General features: G+C 33.2%; 3 protein-coding genes and 1 long non-coding RNA gene across 5 annotated transcripts; 1 reads left to right on the top strand and 3 right to left on the bottom strand.

Annotated features, from left to right (window-relative positions):
• The first annotated feature begins 3781 nt into the window (after positions 1 to 3781).
• LOC100743155 (xylulose kinase) lies at positions 3782 to 15188 on the top strand. Of its 2 annotated transcripts, XM_003492195.4 has the most exons (13): positions 3782 to 4241; positions 6275 to 6357; positions 7144 to 7297; positions 8324 to 8503; positions 10092 to 10193; positions 11386 to 11517; positions 11892 to 12045; positions 12814 to 12958; positions 13626 to 13915; positions 14293 to 14390; positions 14572 to 14712; positions 14793 to 14919; positions 14954 to 15188. In XM_003492195.4, exons 1-12 carry the CDS (start codon positions 4188 to 4190, stop codon positions 14871 to 14873), a joined length of 1614 nt encoding a protein of 537 aa, XP_003492243.1. In that variant the 5' UTR covers positions 3782 to 4187; the 3' UTR covers positions 14874 to 14919; positions 14954 to 15188. The 2 variants fall into 2 exon arrangements, with proteins under 2 accessions (XP_003492243.1, XP_033178636.1); XM_033322745.1 differs by having other exon boundaries at positions 14793 to 15188.
• LOC117152107 lies at positions 5221 to 11957 on the bottom strand. Its single transcript, XR_004462363.1, has 2 exons — positions 11850 to 11957; positions 5221 to 7325 (listed from the first exon to the last, which is right to left on the bottom strand). It is a non-coding gene; the product is annotated as an uncharacterized LOC117152107 (long non-coding RNA).
• Positions 15189 to 15397: 209 nt separating the features above from the next.
• LOC100741870 (splicing factor 3A subunit 1) lies at positions 15398 to 19714 on the bottom strand. Its single transcript, XM_033322744.1, has 12 exons — positions 19585 to 19714; positions 18982 to 19187; positions 18195 to 18525; positions 17953 to 18112; positions 17590 to 17871; positions 17387 to 17497; positions 17139 to 17310; positions 16397 to 17080; positions 16259 to 16320; positions 16040 to 16147; positions 15789 to 15962; positions 15398 to 15698 (listed from the first exon to the last, which is right to left on the bottom strand). Exons 2-12 carry the CDS (start codon positions 19094 to 19096, stop codon positions 15597 to 15599), a joined length of 2301 nt encoding a protein of 766 aa, XP_033178635.1. The 5' UTR covers positions 19097 to 19187; positions 19585 to 19714; the 3' UTR covers positions 15398 to 15596.
• Positions 19471 to 20406, bottom strand: LOC100740787. Its single transcript, XM_003492175.4, has 3 exons — positions 20257 to 20406; positions 19991 to 20150; positions 19471 to 19756 (listed from the first exon to the last, which is right to left on the bottom strand). Exons 1-3 carry the CDS (start codon positions 20268 to 20270, stop codon positions 19586 to 19588), a joined length of 345 nt encoding a protein of 114 aa, XP_003492223.1. The 5' UTR covers positions 20271 to 20406; the 3' UTR covers positions 19471 to 19585.
• Between the last annotated feature and the right edge of the window lie 64 nt (positions 20407 to 20470).

Raw genomic sequence — 20470 nt, 5'->3', positions numbered from 1 at the left:
TCATCCCTTGCCTTTTTTCCACCGCTACCCTGTCGATATATTCGACGACGATGTGTTTAGATAATGAAACTCTACTCTTCCAAAAAATTTCCCGCTCGAGTCTCCATTTCGATCCCCTTCCACGCAAGGCACACTGTCAATGTGGAAAACATCGAACTCCGTCAAGCTCCAACGCGACACACGGCTGCTGCGTTCTTTCGCGTGCCGCACGCGTTAAACACGCATTCAACTCACTGTTAAGTCTCGCTTGGATTAGTCGTGTGACGCGAATTCGAGCAGTCGAAGATTTGCAACAGCAAGGAGGCAATATTTAAATCGTATTTATTGGAATATTATAATATAAAGATATTAGATTTCATATTCAAAGGTGTAAAAGTTTATTACTACGAATATATTAGTTGATTATGAATTGATGAATGAATGTCAAAAAAAGTGATTGGATTTTGACCGAGTTTGAGTCGATTTTTCGTTGGTTTAACTTCCCAGCTGTAGTTTTCGAAGTTAAATATTCCTAGCGAAAATTATTGCTGTTTTTACCACAAAAATGATTGATTTATATTTAACGTATCGAAATTTAATAGTACTCTGACACTCTCACGTATAAGATCCCTCGTTATTTTGTATACGAATCGCGGGATTTGCATTAATTATGAGCATCGTGTTGTTTTTATACAAGTTTTTTTTACAATAGTAGTGCGTTTTGAATACTGATAATGGTTTTAAATGTTCGTAACATAATTTCAATTTAAAAGTGGATGTAACTAAATTTATTGCATTATTAAAAAGTGATAATCAATAAGAAAAATCAGATAAACATGATTCAAACATTTATCTCGAAGCAAAGATCTTCTTTGATATTATGAGTTATACGCCGTTGAATTATTTATTATTTTTCTTTTTACGTAATCACGCATAGATGTCGAGACATCAAATGCAAATGCTGACAAACTGAAACTAATTGAACGTCTCGAACATAAATAAACTGATTGATATTTGCATTCCTTTTCATATCATGAAATATAAACATTCTTTTATGATGTAGATTGTAGACTGAATAATGTTAAATTGATCAGGACCAATAAAATTGTGCTATTATATTTTATAGCTGCCATAAAATTCTAAGAACTTGAGCAAAATTTTTCTAGTGAATCTATCAATCCTTTTCTCGTTAAACGTGCCCCACAGCTAATCACCGTGTCTGGTATCCTACATCAAATTAGCCTACCCACTGAAACACGCTAAACTTTGAATAAACTTTAGACGAACATACTTTAGAAAAACATCCACAAAACAAACGTAAATACAAATTATCATATTAATGGTATATCTTTAAGTGGTAATGTATATTAAGCGCAAACGAGGAACTGTTTTGTCAGTAATTAATCGGTAATGTATTTTTCTTTACCTTCTATAATCATTTAACGAAATGCAAAATTTTCCATTCCTCCTTTACAAAACCCTATTACAAAATTTACTACAAAAGCGTATCAGCATACTACATTTTTCAACAGCCATTCCTCAAACAAGCTGCCCGCGTTCCACCGTCAGCGAAACCGTTCTCCAGTGGGCTTTCTCGGTAATTACATTTTCAGGTTTGCGTTGCGTCGTAGGGTCAGAAATCATGGTTCCACGAACAGAGGAAGATAGAAAGAAAAGCTTTGCCAAACGGCGAGCAAGCGGAGCCAGCGAAAGTTTCGCTCGATTGGTCGTGCGTCGGCTCGTTCTTCTCGTCTTGGTGGAACAGGGCGTCCGAAACTGCCCTGTCTCGACGCCGCTGCTGCCGGCTCCTCTATACGCGTCCTTCCCTCTGATCTCTTCCCTCGCGTTCCCCTCACGCGCGGACCATCCTGGCGTCCCCTAACCCAAACCATTATCTGTATACCACGATTATAAGGCAACGGGACCGACAAACAGGCTTGGGCCAGACCCCCTGGCACCCTGATCGCAACCTCGCCTCCCTCTTTCTTCTTCTTCTTCTTCTTCTTCGTCTTCTTCCTCTTCTTCTCTTTTCATCCGTCGTTTTCCTCTACCAGTCGCCGCGTGCTTCTACACCGTCACCGACTACGCAAACAAACCCGTACATCGACTAACATAACTTAACAATCTCCCCCCGCCCTCCTGGTTGCTTCTCTCTCGTCATACTTTCGCCCCTCTACCGACCGCCAATGCACTACTACCAGCGCACGGTCGCAGAGGTTGTTGCTACAACTGATTGCTCCTCGATGCACCATGGACTTACCACCCAGTATCGGGCGGCGTCGTTGCACGCTCGCCTTCAGGCTCCTCGTTTTCGTCTTTCGGAGAAAACGACGCATTACACAGGACGACGATACTTCTCGCAAATTATTATGGTCCTGGCTCTTGATAATTGTTTTTCCGACAGACTTTATGCCCCGGTACTGCTACACATAATGGTTCACGGCCCCGACATCGGACGTTTTATTTTTACGCTACTTTCGATCTTCGAGACGCGAGCCTACCTTTTTGACTACGCCGCCCGCCGCTGGCAAACCGAAGAATGCACCGAATTATATTTTATGCTTCTCTAGACGACTAGTCTTCACCCAGTGGTGGAAATTTTGCTTCGTTCTTCCGTATTTTTCAAATAATACATGAAACTTTGCCAAGGAGGTACTATGAACTAGGTGGAAGTAAGGATTATAACGCGTAGATTCTTTGTAGGACTGTGCTTCCATCTCTTGTAAAAATTTTAATTATGGTATTGCTATTTTGTTTCTTTTCTTGATCGTTATAGAATAATTTTTATATTTAATTTTAAATTGAAGCTACTGATAGATAGAAATACCTTTTAAAATTTTATAATTTCAATTTTTTCCTTTTTTGTAGCAAAATGGATGATTGTATGTTGTTTATATACTTAAACAGAAAATTAATTTAAAATCAATTGATTAATTTAAAAATTAAAATTCCGATATCTTGTTTCCTTTTCTATATATAACGAAATAAATAACATATATTTAAATTAATTTAAAAAATGGAAATACATATGTTTCCAAGAAAATATTTCTGTAAAACACAGAAATTAAAAAATGTTGCGAAATTTGTAACGTTTAAAATGCCTATTAGATATCGTGCAATATATCAACATTAATTGAAAACGTTACTTTATTGGCACATTGAATTTTCGAAAGAAATACATATATAATTTAGGTATGCGGATTAAATGCTCGTTTTGTCATTTTTTTCTGTCTAGTAGAATGTCGTAGACGCGTCTATGCAGTTTGCGCAGTTACGAGTCAAACCGGTTTAAAAACCAGTATCGCGAATCCTATTAATGTAAAGAATTTTACTTTTATTTCCATCTCTTCAAAAAATATCAAAATGCGCACACTGCCTTTTTTGCGATAATTTTAAATCGCATTACTTGCATAACACATAACTTAAACCATATCCACAACTTTACTGCATACTTTCAAACGTAAGATTATCATAAATATAATTTTAAATTCTTATCACAATATGCCTTCATCTTGTGGTATTTTACAACATAATCTTATCGTAATTGAACCATATTTTATAGAAAGAACACGTATTACATTCAAGTAAATACATGTTTTATAAAAAGATACTAGATCTCTTTAATTTGCGCTCGGTAATTTATATTCAAATTCTGACAATGGCCGAAGGTAGTTTAATTATCTTGTGAGAAATTCTCAGCAGGTGCAGCACAGGTGTACGCTTATTATGAACACCAACGTGATAGATCAGCCGGTAAAGAAATTCGGTGTTCCCAGAGAAAGAAAATTAGTATCGACGGAAACTTAACCTCTTCGTCGTGGCACGCCGACGATTCAGTCGCGTACGAAATGTTATGGAAATGTTGTTCCGAGGCCAAATAACGCTAACTCGAGTAAACTTTCGTCGAGTATTAATCTGTCTTACGTAACGAACAGCATTATAATATTAATAATAACGATAAGATTACTCCCATTTAGTCACTTTGCGACGCGAAACAGCGCGTAACGATGCCTCGGCTTGTGCTGGGAACGAGTGTAGACCACAAACAGACTAGACCGCTCGAACATTAGTGCCCTGAGCTTGAAACAGGCGCACGGACGTACAGTGAAGTGTATCTGTTTTTCAAACCTATCGGTTCCGTTGTATCTTTGCTACGCCATATCTGTTCCACGATTTCGTCGCATTGCGTGTCAGTCTACGATTGAAATATGGGCGCTGCTTCAAACGCGACATACTTAGGACTTGATCTCAGCACGCAGCAGGTAAACCCTTAAAAAACAGCATAATCTCGCGTACCGCTTTTTATCAGAAGTCGAACATCTGCTTCGAGCGAATAATCATCGACGACCGACGCGTTTTCTCGTCATATAAAACTGCTCATCGTTGACACGAGTCTTGTATATCACTTTTATACTTTCTTTCCTCTTATTTCTTATTTTTATTTCTGCCTTTCTTGCTCCCGCTTGTGTACATTTATACACCGCGTGTAAAATAATTACCATAGTTATACAGCAATGAGTCATAGTAGTTTATCATTTGTTCCTTCGAAGACTTATTTATTAGTTTGTGGTTTTATAATACTTGATGTTACTGAATTCTCAGTGCGCATCATCTACTGCGCACGCTCGTGACAACGCGCGTTTCATTTAAATCTAAGAAAATTATTTAATCTTATAAATGTCTTTTTATTAAAAGAGATAACTCTTCAACGAATTGTAACTATACGATATTTGTACTTCTTTCTAAAGATTACAAATGTAACGAAAAACAAACACTTGACAAGGATCGAATCAAATAAAACATATTTTTCATCTAGCAGTATTGATCATCTCTTGTTTCCTGTGACACTATGAAAACCATACTGTGAGTTCTAATGTTGACAAACTGAATTTTGATTCTGTAACGACTAATTTAAACATCTACTCTATTTTGATTCCTTAAATTTCAAATATTTGTATACCTTGTATTATCTCTACTGACAAATATTTGAAATCGTACTCTCAAATTTCTAGTTATACAACAAACTCGATCATTACAATTATGTAACCCTTTTCCTTGAAGAAATATAACGACATTGAAATTTATTTTTCAGGAATATCGTAAAGTTCTATCAATGAATTAATTTTCTATTAATAGGCTAAATATCGAATTACGATTAAATTAGGAATAATTTGACCCGTAAGAATAGTTATACTAATAAAACAAAAACTAATTTCTTATTAATAAAATAAATTACTCTGATTAAGTTAACGATACTTTAATGTCTAGTGGTAAATTTACCACGGTTAGCTTTTAGGTATAAACAAATATTACAGTCAATAATACACTAAAATGATAGGAAAATTCGAAGTTGTTGACGAGAAGCGTTTCGCTGCGTGTGACGCGCGTCAGATGGGTCACAATTATCTAACATAATGATAACATTAAGCAGTAGGACGATACGGGCGAAAGAAATGCGTATCTCGTTTGCAACGAAAAGCGCGAAATGCTAGAAGCGGTCGAAATGATAATTGAAATAGCAAAATGTTTCTTGCGCATCTTTGGCATCGAAACTCCATAAATCATAAACGAATGTATCGTAACATAACCAATTCGTATAAAACATTTATTTTTATCTATTCGTTAATTCAATTTGTCGTAATTATTGATCCTTTAAAATAGAAGAAATATGTGAATCATAAGCGATATACAAGAATAATCGATACCATCAGACGTGAATGTTATCTGCTTGTCAACTTTCGACAAATTAAATACCCGACAATCATCAATATCTATGGATTCTACATAATAATTTCTGTTGCATAAACCATCGCTCATGATATATACATTATCGATCATAAGTATCTACCTCTTAGAACATCTGTTCGTTTTATTTATTGAAACAAATATTATTTTATTTGATATTTTATCCTATTCCACGATTCATTTTAATAACGATACTTATTTGTCCATTTAATTTCACTCGAGACTTTACGCGTTTCACGATATTTGTACTTGTGATTAAACTTATGGGCGATGATACATCTGGACATCTTTTTATTTTATTAAGCACTATTAGTAGTATGTTTAAACGTTACACGTGTATATATTCATATGGTAGATACGAAAAATGGTAAAAAGTTTTGAATTTTAAATTTCGAATTACATTATGGAGTAGCATAACTAATTGACCATGCTATGTCACATGGTAGCCTTGTTGCACATAACTTATTCGATGATGTAGATAAAAAATCGAGGAACAGCGTAGTATTGCGAATTTAAGAGGCCGTTAACAAGTATCTTTTGACATTTGTAGTTGAAAGCAGTTGTCGTCGATAACAATCTCGCTGTTCTCCATGAAACCAGTGTACAGTTTGACAATGATCTACCAGAATTTAGGTAAATATGCTTAAATACCATGTTTTCTTATATTTTCATGTTACGTATTTTTACGTATTATCCACTTTTGACGTTTCCACGTACATTTTTTAAAACGTTTCTTAACACTCTAAAATCCACGAAGATCTCTCATGAGATGATTAATGCAAAATACGATATTAAAATCTTTTCGTTCAACCTAATGATACATAAGCAATGATGCGATTTCTAACATTATATTTTAAAGTACATAGAAGTTCATGTCTGAGCAATAGCATTGAGCAAATCGAGAATTATTTATTCATTATTTACACATTCTCACACTAGAAAGAAAGCATTGATAAAATACAATTCGTAACAAGCAACAAATTTCTCCCAAATGAATTTTTTATGACGAATACGACTCCGTTATTATTGTTCTGTTTTGATTTCTTATTGTCTTGATGATTTATACAGGAAAAAGCAAGATTACAACGGAGTATAAAATATTTTGTTAATTTCCAATCGTATCATGGTCGATTTCATTGCAACTATATTTTGAATCGCATTAGAATCAGTGCGCTGAACGATACACTATCTAGAAAAAAATGTCATGTTTATGAAAGGCACTAAGATATGCGAATTCGTAATAACGAAATAGAATATACAAAGCTAAAATACCGAATTCCTTTCTACACTCGATATATTTATACTCTCATCGATGATTAATATCTCGTAAAAAATGTCAAATTATTTTACGTTTAATTAGAATTTACGATTACAATTTAATTACGTTACATTTAATTATTAAATATTGGACAATTTTAGAACGTACGGAGGCGTCATTCAGAAAAGAGCTGAGCCACACGTAGTGGTGGTTCCCACTTTGATGTGGGTTAAGGCTCTGGACATGATTCTCGATAAGTTGCGCGTGTGTGGCGTCGATTTTAGCAAGGTGGCCGCTATTTCCGGATGCGCACAGGTAAAAGAATGCTGTAAACGTCAGAACGCTGGAATAGAAACGTCACGGTTCATAAATTATAATATCGATAGTAAATCTGTCTTTTCAATTACTCCCATGTCAATTAAGGTTCGTCACAAAATGCTATGTAACATTACCGAAGCTATAAATTTCAAGAAGTACCTCTATGCAATATTCATATTATTTCGAGTATCGTTTAAGAACTGAACATGGATTACAAATCCAAATGGATGGTGGATTACAAAAATATCTGTTGTCATCGATAATTTAAATGCAGAGACGTTCACTGATTTAACTATAAAAAAGAACAGTTGATTACCATAAAATAGATATATAATGACTCTTATCTATTCTTTTTTTCATCCTTTGACGCAAACAGATCGTTTAACTATAACTTCTTGAATTTCGATCTCGTTGACAGAGTCAAGCATTATTCGAATAGTATTCGAAAAGTATTTGGAAAATTATTATTTTACTGATTCTGGCATATTATTTAGCTTGAACGTATTTTGAGAAGTAATAATCAATCCGCAAATAAATATTATGTCAACCGCGCCGGAAGTAGAGACTTCCACAGACACGCATATGCATGTACTTCATATTCAAGAATAATTGAAACGAGGACAGTTCGTATTTCGTAACATAATTTACGACTCAAATATATACGAAATGTAGTATTTAAAAGGTTTATATAGCTGAAAACGATTGGTCGAATTTTTACATAAAATGAAGTTACTTTTTAAAGTAAGAACAATAAATCAGTCGAAATTGCGTATTGTTTCAAGCTAACTTGTTTGGAATCAGATATTAAATCTAAGTGATATTAAATCTAAATTTTCATTTGTTTGTGTGATGAACGAAAATAAATGTTGAAGTTTTAACGCCAGAGAATCGCAGTGAGAAACGTTCCAGCCAACGTGTAAGTATCGATGTAAATTTCGCAATAAACGACCCTTATAAACACGAACATTTTACAGCTTTAGAAACACCCAGACGATAATGTTATCTTTGTTCGTTATTACATAGCAACATGGCACAGTTTACTGGGGCAAGGGCAGTCAAAATCAATTGCAACAATTGGATCCTGCGAAATTTTTGCACGAACAGCTGGTCACCTCTTTCTCGGTGACAACATCACCTGTGTGGATGGATTCCAGCACCACCAAAGAGTGTAACATGTTAAATGAGATCGTCGATGGCCCAGAAGTATGCGTTTCCTTTCTCTTCTAAACTTCTCTTCGCTAATTTCCTTCCATTATATTTAAATCAGGCCTGGACATTATCTAAATAATCGACGATATTGAAATATTTAAATAAGATATTTGGAAAGTGATCCTCTAAGTAAGATATAATTTTATTTTGCTAAATAGTTATTTGAAACTGATCTAAATAATAATAAATCTAATTTATCGACAAAGCAAAGAATACCTGAGATAATTCATTATTTCAAATTATTATTTTTCATCTTTATCTGAAATAAAATTTGCCCAAGCTTGATTTAAACAGTCTGTACGAAACGTTCGTATAGATTTTACAACGCGTCAGCTATTCGTTGCAGGTAAACACGAATTTACAACGATGCGGATATATTGCTTCTTTCAGTTTAACCCTGCTACGTTCTACCGGCCAAATTTTCGAGCAAAATTATATTTTCCTAACGTTAGGAAATACGTGTCTTCAGTATGAACGAAATGCCAAGTAAATTTTACCGATACGCATGATTTCCCGCTTCAATACTATGCGTTCTCAGAACGTTAAAAATTCTTTTTGTTCGCTGAAATGAGAGCAAGATCGAAATATGAAAATTCGCGGATCGTAGCTGGATTAAATTTAACGGAGCGTTCTTGTCTCAGTCGTGGCGAAAGGAAGAGAATTCAATGATAGAGACACATTCGTCTGTCATAACGTTGAGAATATAACGAAAATATGAATCTTTTGATCGAATCGTACTAGGTGTCCAAACATACTTATGGACAGTAACGCGTGTAATATCACTATCGACGCGCGATGTCACGTCGACGACATGCTGTTTCGAACACCTATCGCCGATCAATTTCGTTTGCAACGATAGCCGACGAAAATCAATAAAATATTTAATTAATCGTCGCGAAGGTCGACGACGGGCGACGTCGACTTTTTAATGGATTTAAAAATATCCAGCGGAGGAATGGAACGGTACCAAAGCCTCTCTTCTCTCTTCTATCTTCTCGTTCTTGCGACTTCGTCAACGAACATCGAGCAACGTCGGCGAAGAAAAAAAAATTTATCGCGAACAGATACGATCGGGAATCAATATAAAATCGTATTGGCGGGGCTTACGAAGTATGCAAATTGTAAATTAATTCTTTGACACGGATGAATATTCATTGCCATGGCGATCGGGGATTTTTGAAGAATGGCACGCGTTTAGAAAAGTTTTCGATCGAAAATACGAGGCATGTTAACTCGTAATAAATAAGACGTATCGTTCCTACGATTTCAACGCGAGACGATGCAAATAGAAAGAGAATAGAAATGTTTTAATACAGCATATAGAAAGTAAGTAATCGAATAACGCGATTGCAACACCGTGACAATGTCCGAATATCAATAAGAATTACTAAATTGATAAAAATTTCTATAACAGTTCCAATAAATTATGTACATGTCATACGTGTAAATCATGTACAACACGAACAGAGCGTCGAGCGATGACGATGACGAGAATTGGACTGATTCATAGTTAATCGACGCACGCCGATTAATACCCTAATCAATTATCCTTATACGATCTGTCGTGGTTGCATGATTGCAGAAATTGGCGGAGATAACGGGATCACGGGCGTACGAAAGGTTCTCAGGGCCTCAAATAGCAAAAATAGCACGCACCAGACCGGAAGCCTACAGCAACACTGAGGTATAATCCACTAAAAAAAAATCTACACTGCCGACTTCGTTGACAAATTTTCGGGACTACGATCGATCGAGGTATTCGATTACGTGTGAACTGGTACAAGGATTTAGACTGCAATTAACTACGTTTCTGATTTCTCGTGTGAGCTGCCGGTGACCCCTGGCTTTACGCGTGAATATTAACGTGCCCGATAACGATGATTACTGTTTGAACTGTTTCTTTTTAATAGATATATCGTCTAGCGCGATGTCATTTCTATTTAGGTCGTTCTTATTGCGATTATAGAAAAATTGCTGCCGGAGAATGTACGCGAATATAATTCTCGATATGAATCTCGAGATTGGTGTTAATACGTAACGTAGTTTCCGATGGATTTTCGATGGACAGTCAGAATATTTCTATTATTCGTCAGAATGTTTTTATTGAGCGTTGAAAAGCTTTATGGCAATTTATTTCGACTTGTATGAGCGTGTTTGGTCGTATAGAAATACATGGATATTACGTTAACAGAAAAACAAGAATCAGTTTACTTGATTATTGAAAGATACGCACAATAATATCGGTCGAGATGGATCTCTGTTTAGGTTCTATCTCATAAAAACTTGAATTTCCATAAATATCCGAAATGTAATAACAACGTGTCCGAAAATAGATTACTCGTAACGTGCTCTACTTTTATAATCGCAATAGCAATGATTTTCACATAGATTTTTAATTACTTTGATCAATAGCTGATAATAACTAAAAACCAAAATAACCAAAATATTTTCAAAGAGTGCTACTTTTAACAAACTGAGAGTTCCTATTTACAAAGATTTTATTTAATGTTCGTAGCATTATTATAACGAGTATGCAATAATATACAATGTCCTAAGTCCTATGGTTTAACAGCAAAAATAAGTACATTCTATGGGTATAATCGAACGAGAAATATTATATATAGAAACATAGATCGCTCAAAGTCTCGTTAAAATGTTATAATAAAATAACAAACGATAGGACAACAAAAAATTACTATACACAACATTCTTTTGCCTGATTATACCCACAGAATAGACTGACAAGATTTAGCTGTTAAAACCTGAAACATTATCGTATATTCGTCACTAATACGCATTATACATATATTATAAAGTGTTTGAATAAGATTTTATAGTCGTTTTTTACGTTAACTCGTTTTTGATACTTCTTCCAGAGAATCTCTTTGATTAGCAGTTTCCTGGCTTCCTTGTTTTTCGGCGATTTCGCGCCGATCGATTGGTCCGATGGCTCTGGAATGAACTTGTTAAATATTCATACGAAAGATTGGGATGACGTCCTATTAGAGGTATGTGGATTATCAATGATTATTAGATTTTCTCTGAATACGGTAAGCTATTATACAATAAAACGTTCGCATTTTTCCCCAGTAATAGAAATAAACATTCTTTTCAATTTTATCTATATGTTTCGTTTCAATCGATCTTTTAAGTCGTAAATTCGTATATCAAAGAACTCAAAAATTCAAAAATAGAAAATTCTTTGTTCCTTAAAATGGAATCATATATGTCTATATGTGTGTATGTGTCGAAATGTTTATGTCAAAATCTAAATCTTTTAAGATCCTCTACATTTGTTGTGAAAATAACTTATAACGCAAACAGCATACTACGTACGTACATTGCTTTTCCAATATTTATCATCGGACCGGTGTTTGTTCAGGCTTGCGGTCTTGGTCTACGAGAAAAACTCGGGAAACCAGTTTCCTCGTGCAGCGATATCGGTCCAATTTCGTCCTATTTCGTCGAAAGATTTGGCTTCGACGAGGCATGTCGTGTAATTGCGTTCACGGGCGACAACTCAGGTTCTCTAATAGGTAAGCACGCTATTCGCTGATCTCACGGTTTCGGTACGAATAATTTTTCGTTCGGCCAACGATATTAATTTATACGAGCTACTTCGCCTTTTGACAACAAGTTTCGATTCTATGAGCAACGAACGCCTTCATGAATATTCACGCAAATACATTTCCAATCGACATGCGTAGATACCCATAGACTTTCGCTCCCCATACGGAATGATTAATGAGATTTTTCGCCTGAACTATAATTTGCGGTTTACTATTAAGGAAACTGCTAAATGAATTCCGTATTGCTCGATATTTAATTAATCTATCGATAATATTTTCCTCGTGTGAAGTTTTTTTATTCGTTTTTCCGGTTGGTAACGTTGATATTCTTTCTTAAAAATTCGACAACTACGCTCTAACGTGCTACCGTAAAAGCAACGTCGTCTAAAATCGATCGCCCGTTAAAACGACACTTTTGAGAAACTACGTTTTACATCGGAATACATAGGAGTACGTACATGCAAATTTCCTTAGACTGGTTTCTTTTACGTTCGCACGTAGTACAGCGAAATGCTTGGACAAATTGCAACAAGTTTAATGAAGTGTAAAATATGCTGTAATTCAATTTGGACGAGAATATGTTTAAATACATATACTCCAAAGTTTGCGTGTAAAATTTATTTCTCGAGTTAGAGAAATGCAGGTAGGATTTATTGTGCTAATAAATAAGTTTGATTATTAATAATTTTGATAACACAAACAATTGATAAATGACGTTTATTTATTATTATACAGGAATGAGACTGAAAGAAGGAGATATCGCTTGCAGCTTGGGGACTAGTGATACTCTGTTCTTATGGTTGAACAAACCGAAAACTGCTTTAGAAGGACACATATTTTGCAATCCTCTTGATGATAACGCTTACATGGCTTTACTTTGGTAACTCACCGTTTTATTTCCCTAGGATACAATTTTTCCTTTATCGGTACTTTATTAGTAGTTATTTATAATTATTTACAAAAATACTTCAAAATCTTTAATCTTAGAAAGTGCAGGTAAAATTAATATATTCTCTCTAATGCAGATATTTATATATTTCCAAACATTAAAATATCTTACCATTTGTGGTTACAAAGGCATGAATTTTCATAATAAATTCTTCCAGTTAAATACGGATATCACGTACCTAAGCGTTGTTTTTTGTATTTATCTAAATTTTAGAGGAAGGTAATACTTACTTTTTGACAGTATAAAGCAAAATATAATTTCTATACTAATTATATCTTCCATGCTACATCAAATTATAAATTGTTAGTAAAATATGGAGAGACATGTTACGAACTATCCAAAATATTAATAGAAGAGAAATTATTTAGAGAAAAAAGTAGGAAACATAATAAATGAATTGCGATCCCGCAAAAAATAATACAATGATCCTGTAAAATATCTAAATAATACAGATCGATGATTACCCGGTCTACATTTCTTTTAGATATATCTATATAGAATCCGTTTCATTAAAACGAGTCTTAATTCTTCAAAATAATATTACTTATAAGAGATTAAACGTATGAATGATCGAGACACTAGAATCTCAAATTTCTAGCTTCAAAAATGGATCTTTGACTCGCGAAAGAATACGCGACAGTGCGGCGCAGGGCTCTTGGCAAATCTTCAACGAGCTACTGGAAAGTACGCCGCGGGGAAATTTTGGAAATTTAGGTTTATACTTCGATGCACAAGAGATTTTGCCATTTGTCATTGGTGATCATCGATTCAATAAAGCGAACGAAGAGATATCGCGTTACAGTTCAAAGGAGGTGGAAGTAAGAGCCTTGATCGAAGGGCAATTCGTTGCAAAAAGAGCTCACGCTGAAGATTTCGGTTTCGTCATAGGTAAGTTACAAGTTACAAAAATATTTTTGCAATTTTCTTATACTCTCCTTGATAACCGAGAATATTTTAAACTTTTAGAGATATAAGGCGGTGCGTGCCTTCTGTGATAAGTTAAATGAGTTAAATCTTCGGTATATATTTTGCTCTAATTATCAGATTTTAAAGAAACTGTCCTATCAATATTTATATATCGAAGAATTCAATTTTGTTATAATATGTCTTCTTTAGTAATTATTTTATTTTTGATATTTATATGTAATACGTTGTAATATCATTTTACAGAAGAACATGATTTTCAACAGATTTACAATTTTTCAAAGAAATATAAACTTTCAATTGCAAAAATCATTTTTATCTTTTTTGGTTTTTATCTATAGGGCCAAATACACGTATTATCGCGACAGGAGGTGCATCCACAAATAAATCTATACTTCAAGTTCTTTCCGATGTTTTTAATTCACCAGTATACGTATCGGTAATCATTGCTACCCTTCTAATTTGTTAAATAGAAATATCGTCTATGTTAAGATCTTATTTTTATATATACCTTTTCTGTTATAAATCTATAAATATTTATTTTTTTGGATCTCGTATAATATTCTTTAATCCTAGAAATTATAATGACATTTTCAATATCCTTAAATCTTATTTGACAGGAAGTAGCTAATTCGGCTATGATGGGTGCAGCCTATCAAGCAAAACATGGTTTATTGCGAAATGAATCCAACTTTGATGAGATAACACGCTGCTTACCAGAACCGACACTTGTATGCCGTCCTTATAATGATGCAGAAACAGTAAGTAATATGTACAACTATTAAAGTTTACATTTTGCTAAATATTATGTATTTAAGAAACAACTTTTTTATATTTTTAGATATACAAATCAATGGTTGCACGTTACCGAAAGATCGTAGAGAAAATTAAAAATAAGACAAGTACAAAACAAACTATATAAAGGCTATACGTGAATAACACAAGAGCATTTAAAAAAAGAGGCCTTCATTAATGCATCATATTAGCTGAAAATTTAAAATAATTGCTGCATTTAGAGCAGTTTAATATTGATGATATTTATAGTTTTATTCTGAAAAACTTTTATACGATGCTTTTTCTGCAATTTTTAGAGGCTTGCTCTTAAAATTCGAGTAATGAAACTACTTCGATTTTAATAAATGAATCAAAGGTACTAGAAACATCTTGAATCTCCTATGCAAACAGCAATGCTTTTTTAAGAAATTACTAAGAACCATTAAAATGGAAGTAAAAATACAAAAAAACATACAAATATTATTTCGAATATTTTGCAAGTGCTGTTTCAATGATATATTAAATAATCTAGCTAATTACAAATCGCTAATACCTTAATGATAAAAGTACAAGATAACCTAAGTGCAATTCCTAAAATGAAAGAACTAAACTTATGTATAAAATAATTTTGTATTTGTATATTTATAAATTTTATTAATTATGTATTATTAATTTATTAAATGCTAACTTATTATAAAATTAAGATAAAAGTTATAATAAAAAAAATTTAACTTAATAGGTGTTTTATTTGTTTAAAGTGATAGTATTTCTTAATCTATAGAAATCTATCTTTAAGTTTTTAATATGAAATAAATTGATTATTACACAATAATATGAAAGTTTCAAGGTATAGTTATATATATTTCCCTTTTTATTTTTTCCTGCCACCTCTTTCCTTTGGTAAAAGGTTAATTACATTACCAGATGTCAAATTGTAATATGCAAGAGTATTACTATCTTTGAAAAACATTCCCTGAAAAAAAAATAATCATTATATATGAAACTAAAAATATTTTTTATAAATATAGATAATCTTATATAGCTTAAATCGTTCATATAATACCTCGTACTGTAACTTCTGCTTGCCAGGTGGCATGCCAGTTTGCTCGTGAATAAGAGCTTTCATTGTCGCCACGGTATCACTTAATTGCAAAGTAATATTCAATGTTTGACCATTTAACTTCCATTCTGCTTTTTCTGTCATCATTGGTACAGCAATATTTAGTTGTACAGGCCCCTGAAAAAATAAAATGTATGTTTTAATGCATATAATAATCCTTGAATGTATAGAAACCATAATTGTTGATAAAATACCTTATTTCTAGCTAAGAATTGTTGTTCTGGTATCAATGAATCTTCCGTTCTAAGTTTCTTAGTTTGAGGTTCCTCCTCCATAGGTTCAGCAGTATGTTTTAATCCAATCTGGAAACAATAGTAAGATAAACATACGTACATAAAATATTTTTACTTTGAGGTAGTAGATAGTGCTACCTTTGAACTACTTAAACGTTATTTTACTTCACAAATACTTACAGCAGATGCCATTGGTGGCTGCATCGGCGGTGGTGTCGGCATAAATGGCGACATTGCTGGCGCTAGAAATAGACAAAATAAAAATATTTAATTTATAATCAATCTATAATATTATTATTTTGTATAAAAATTATTCACTCATAAGCGGTGGTGGTCGAATCGGAGGCATAGGGGCCATCATCATCATCGGTGCTTGCGGCATCATTGGCTGAGGAATACCCATAGTAGGCATGCTCATAGTAGGAGGTGGTGGTGGTTGCGTTGGTACCGGTACTGGCTTCGGAGCTGGTGGTTTAGGTGGTGCCTTTAATGTAGCTTGAGGTTTCGAAGCAGCTGCTGCCATATGTGACAGTTCAGCTGCACGATTAGCAGGTTTCGGACCAATCTTTTCTTTCTCTTCGTCCGGAAGAAGTCCTTTAACTTTATGAATCTGATGAATTTGTTCTTCCAAAGTAATATTCGCTCTAGCAGCCCTCGTCGCTGCTTCAACACTTGATGTGTGTCCATCCCACGTGACTTTGTCATCTTTCTTTTTATCTTCTTCTCCAATCTTTTTACCGATTGCAGTTTCTTCATCACCGACACCGAAAATATCGGTTCGTCTCTCAGCAAGTTGTTTCAAGCTGGCTTCAATAGCTGTACCAGGTGCAAATACTGTCTCCTGAGCCAACTTGTCAAGATGCTTGTCTCTTTGTTCAACCCAACGCGGATCCAATAATCCAATTCGCATGTGCTCCTGGACTTTACTTGCGGGTATACGTTCTCCAGTGATTGGAGATATCAAGTATTCATCAGGAGCAGCAGGACGTGCAGTTTTAATTGCTGTAAAAATAGGCATACTTTAATTTTGTACTTATATATATAACATTTTTTCACTTACAATGTTGTTTAGGATCATATCCTTTCTTTACTACAACATTTCCTGGAGTTGGTGGCAAAGGCGGAGGTTGCATATTATTACTATCGCGTGGTTTTGGTTCTTTCGATTTATGAGTATCACCCGGAGGTGATACATCATCTTCATCACTCGAATCCTCTTCCATATCTTGTACCTTAAAATACACATATGTTATTAATATGAAAGTGTTAGTTACTTCTTTTATATTATTAAATGAATAAAATATTTACTTGATTGTTGTCTTTCGCGCGATCTTTTTCTCCTTCTGTACGATTTTGCATTTCATCCTCTCCTTCACTATCAATTTGCATTTCTACATCTTCACCTTCCTCTATTCTTTCCTAGAAATTAAAAAAATTATTAGAAAAACAGAAATGCTTGTAATTTTATTAAGATATTTCACTGTGACATAGAATTAATAGAATTATGTTACCTGCATAAGTACTCGAGCACCAACTTCATCTGGCGTTGTTGGTGCTGGGAAATTACCAACTTCAAATTGTTGGTAATCAACAGTTTCGACTACAACAAAATCATGCCAATCAATTTGTGCATATGCAACCCTTTCACGTTCCAATTCCTCCTCTTCTTTGCGTCTTTGAGCTTCTTGATACTTTAACCACTCAGCACGATATTTAACTTGCTCTAAAATTTTATCCATATTAAAGGCTTCATCACGTAGTCGTGGTAATAAATCTTTAGGTGGAATTAATACCTGTAAATTTAAATTAACTTAAATTCAAGAATAGATCTAATTATAGATTTCAATTAGAAAAAAAATGAAATTTTGTACTACCTTAGTATATTGCTCCAAGAGTTTTGTAAAATACTGAAACAAAGAATGTTGTGGACGTAGAAAATCAAACTGGAAGTTTCTTTGTTCTCTATTCATCAAATTAGTCAAAAATTGACGACCATTACGGGCTACAAATTGTGCTGTTAATTTTACAATATCCCTAAAATAAAATCACATATATTTTGTAACATATACTATTGTATAATTACATGAAAGATGAAGAATTTAATTGAGTCACATACAGATCTAAAGCTGAAATAGAAGGTGGATCAGCAATAAATTCAAATTCTGCAGGAGTATCTCGTGGAATAAATGGTTGTTCAACTTGTTTCAAAATTTCTTGCTGCTTTTGATGAGCAGCAAGATTAACTGTTTTTCCAGGCCCTGTCCCTATAGTAGGTTCTTGACCTTTTCCTTCCTTAAATTCCTTTACTTTATGCTGATAATACGCATGGTAAGGATCACCAAAATTTAAGAAATTAAACTTTGGATTTCCCAATTCGTTTTGTCTGATTCTTGATTCAAATTCTGGTCCATTTCTGGCCACGAAACTAGCGGTTTTATCAACAATATCTGAAATTTTACATAAGGAAGATTATATGTACATCAACGAATAGGCAAAAAATAATTGTTGTAAAATGTAAAATCATATATAAATATAGCAAATTATTATTATACTTAATATAATATATTTGAAATTTTAGAAACATTCACAAATAACTAAAAGATAGCAAATTAATACAATCAAGATAAACTAAATTTTATTTTTCTTTTACAATGAAAGTACATAACATTAAAGTATAGAGAGACTTATGTATAGCAAAATTAAAGATAAGTAATGTAATAATTTACTAATAACATACAATACATGAATTAATATATTACAACCAACATTTTTTATTATTACTTCAATATGCAATAAATGTACAAACAAATGTTAACGTGATCATTCTAAAACATTGTTAAGAAGTCAATTAAAAATGAATGTTGCATTGTATTGTCTTATTAAAAAATATTGTAAAATCATACTTCTAACTTCCGGTGGAGGGTAAATAATACCCACGATCGGTTGAGATGAAGGTGCCGTATTTTCTTCATTCTCGGTTGCTGGTGGTTGTATAACAGCAACTTCCTGTGCAGGCATGCTGCTTAATATATTTTTGTTCACTTAATTTTAGAAAATTTAATGCTTCGTGTCATTTATTATGTACACACTCCTAGAACGTAACACAGTGCTGCCAACGTAAATGCATTGCACTTTATTGAATAAATTAAAGCTGCATTTCCATTAATACAGGAAAATAGCTACTGCATGCAACAATCAGACAAAAAAATTAGAAAATGATTTTGTATGTAAATTTTGTTAATACGATTTAAATGTAAATACATATAATAGTGACATGTTTAAATAATTAATTTTCCTTTAATTGCATGAAGCAAATTAAAAATTCAATTTATTATTTCTGTCGGTGTATTTTCATTAAAATTATATATATCTAAACAAACAAGATAGTATACAAAAAAATAAATAACAATTTTCTTATTTATAAATATCAATTATATAATGTTTATCTAAAGAACATAGAATGATACTAACAATATTACATAAAAATTAATTTTGTTTCTATTAACCTTAAAGATTAAGGTCTTGTATGTACTTTTGCACAGTTTCATATAGATTAGTAGCACCATTACAAGTATGTGTTGGTATATTAGAGATGAATTCCATACTGATCATAACACCCTTGTTCCAAGATGATTTCATGAAGCTTGTAATACATGATACACTTGGTAGTTGAGCCCACTAAAAAAAAATTGTTAGTATTGATTTATTTAAACAACCAACATTTTATGAATATAAAAATTATCTTAAATATAACATTAATTCTTTGCACATTCATATATCTTTAACATCAAGTAGGGATATCAAAAAGTAAGATATCTAAACACCTATTGCATAGAAGATTATACCATTTGATACCAAAGAATTAAACAAACAATAAATTAGAATTTATTGTTCATTCTTTTAGTATTTTACCTCCTTAGTAATCTCTTCAGGTACATTTTCTTTCACATACGGAGCAACATTTACATACAGTTTTTCATACAATTTAGCAGTTTCTTCGGATTTTGACCACAATCCTTCCGCATAAGTATAATATACGACACCACCAACGATAGTGGATTTTATGGCAAACCTAAAGATATAACCTCAAACTTAAAATTCAAATTCCTTTAATACATATATTTATATTCAAATACCGTAATAGAACCACATCCTTAGTTCTTACAGCACGTACTAACCGGGTTAGATTCATTGTATAATGTAGATTATTTTAACAGGATAATCCTGTTACACTTTCGTTTGTTACAGTTAGAGAAACATGAAAATTACGTAAAGCTCCTCACAATTTCCGGTTGAATCCAAAGTTCATATATGTATATAGAGTACGTCCATACTTATATATGTATACACTATCATATCTTGTTTCGTACTTTTATATATGCATATATATGT

Source organism: Bombus impatiens, unplaced genomic scaffold (genome assembly GCF_000188095.3).
Source record: "Bombus impatiens unplaced genomic scaffold, BIMP_2.2 scf_0664, whole genome shotgun sequence".
In the NCBI taxonomy this organism is placed as follows: Eukaryota; Metazoa; Arthropoda; class Insecta; order Hymenoptera; family Apidae; genus Bombus; species Bombus impatiens.
This window is presented reverse-complemented; position numbering and strand designations above follow the sequence as displayed.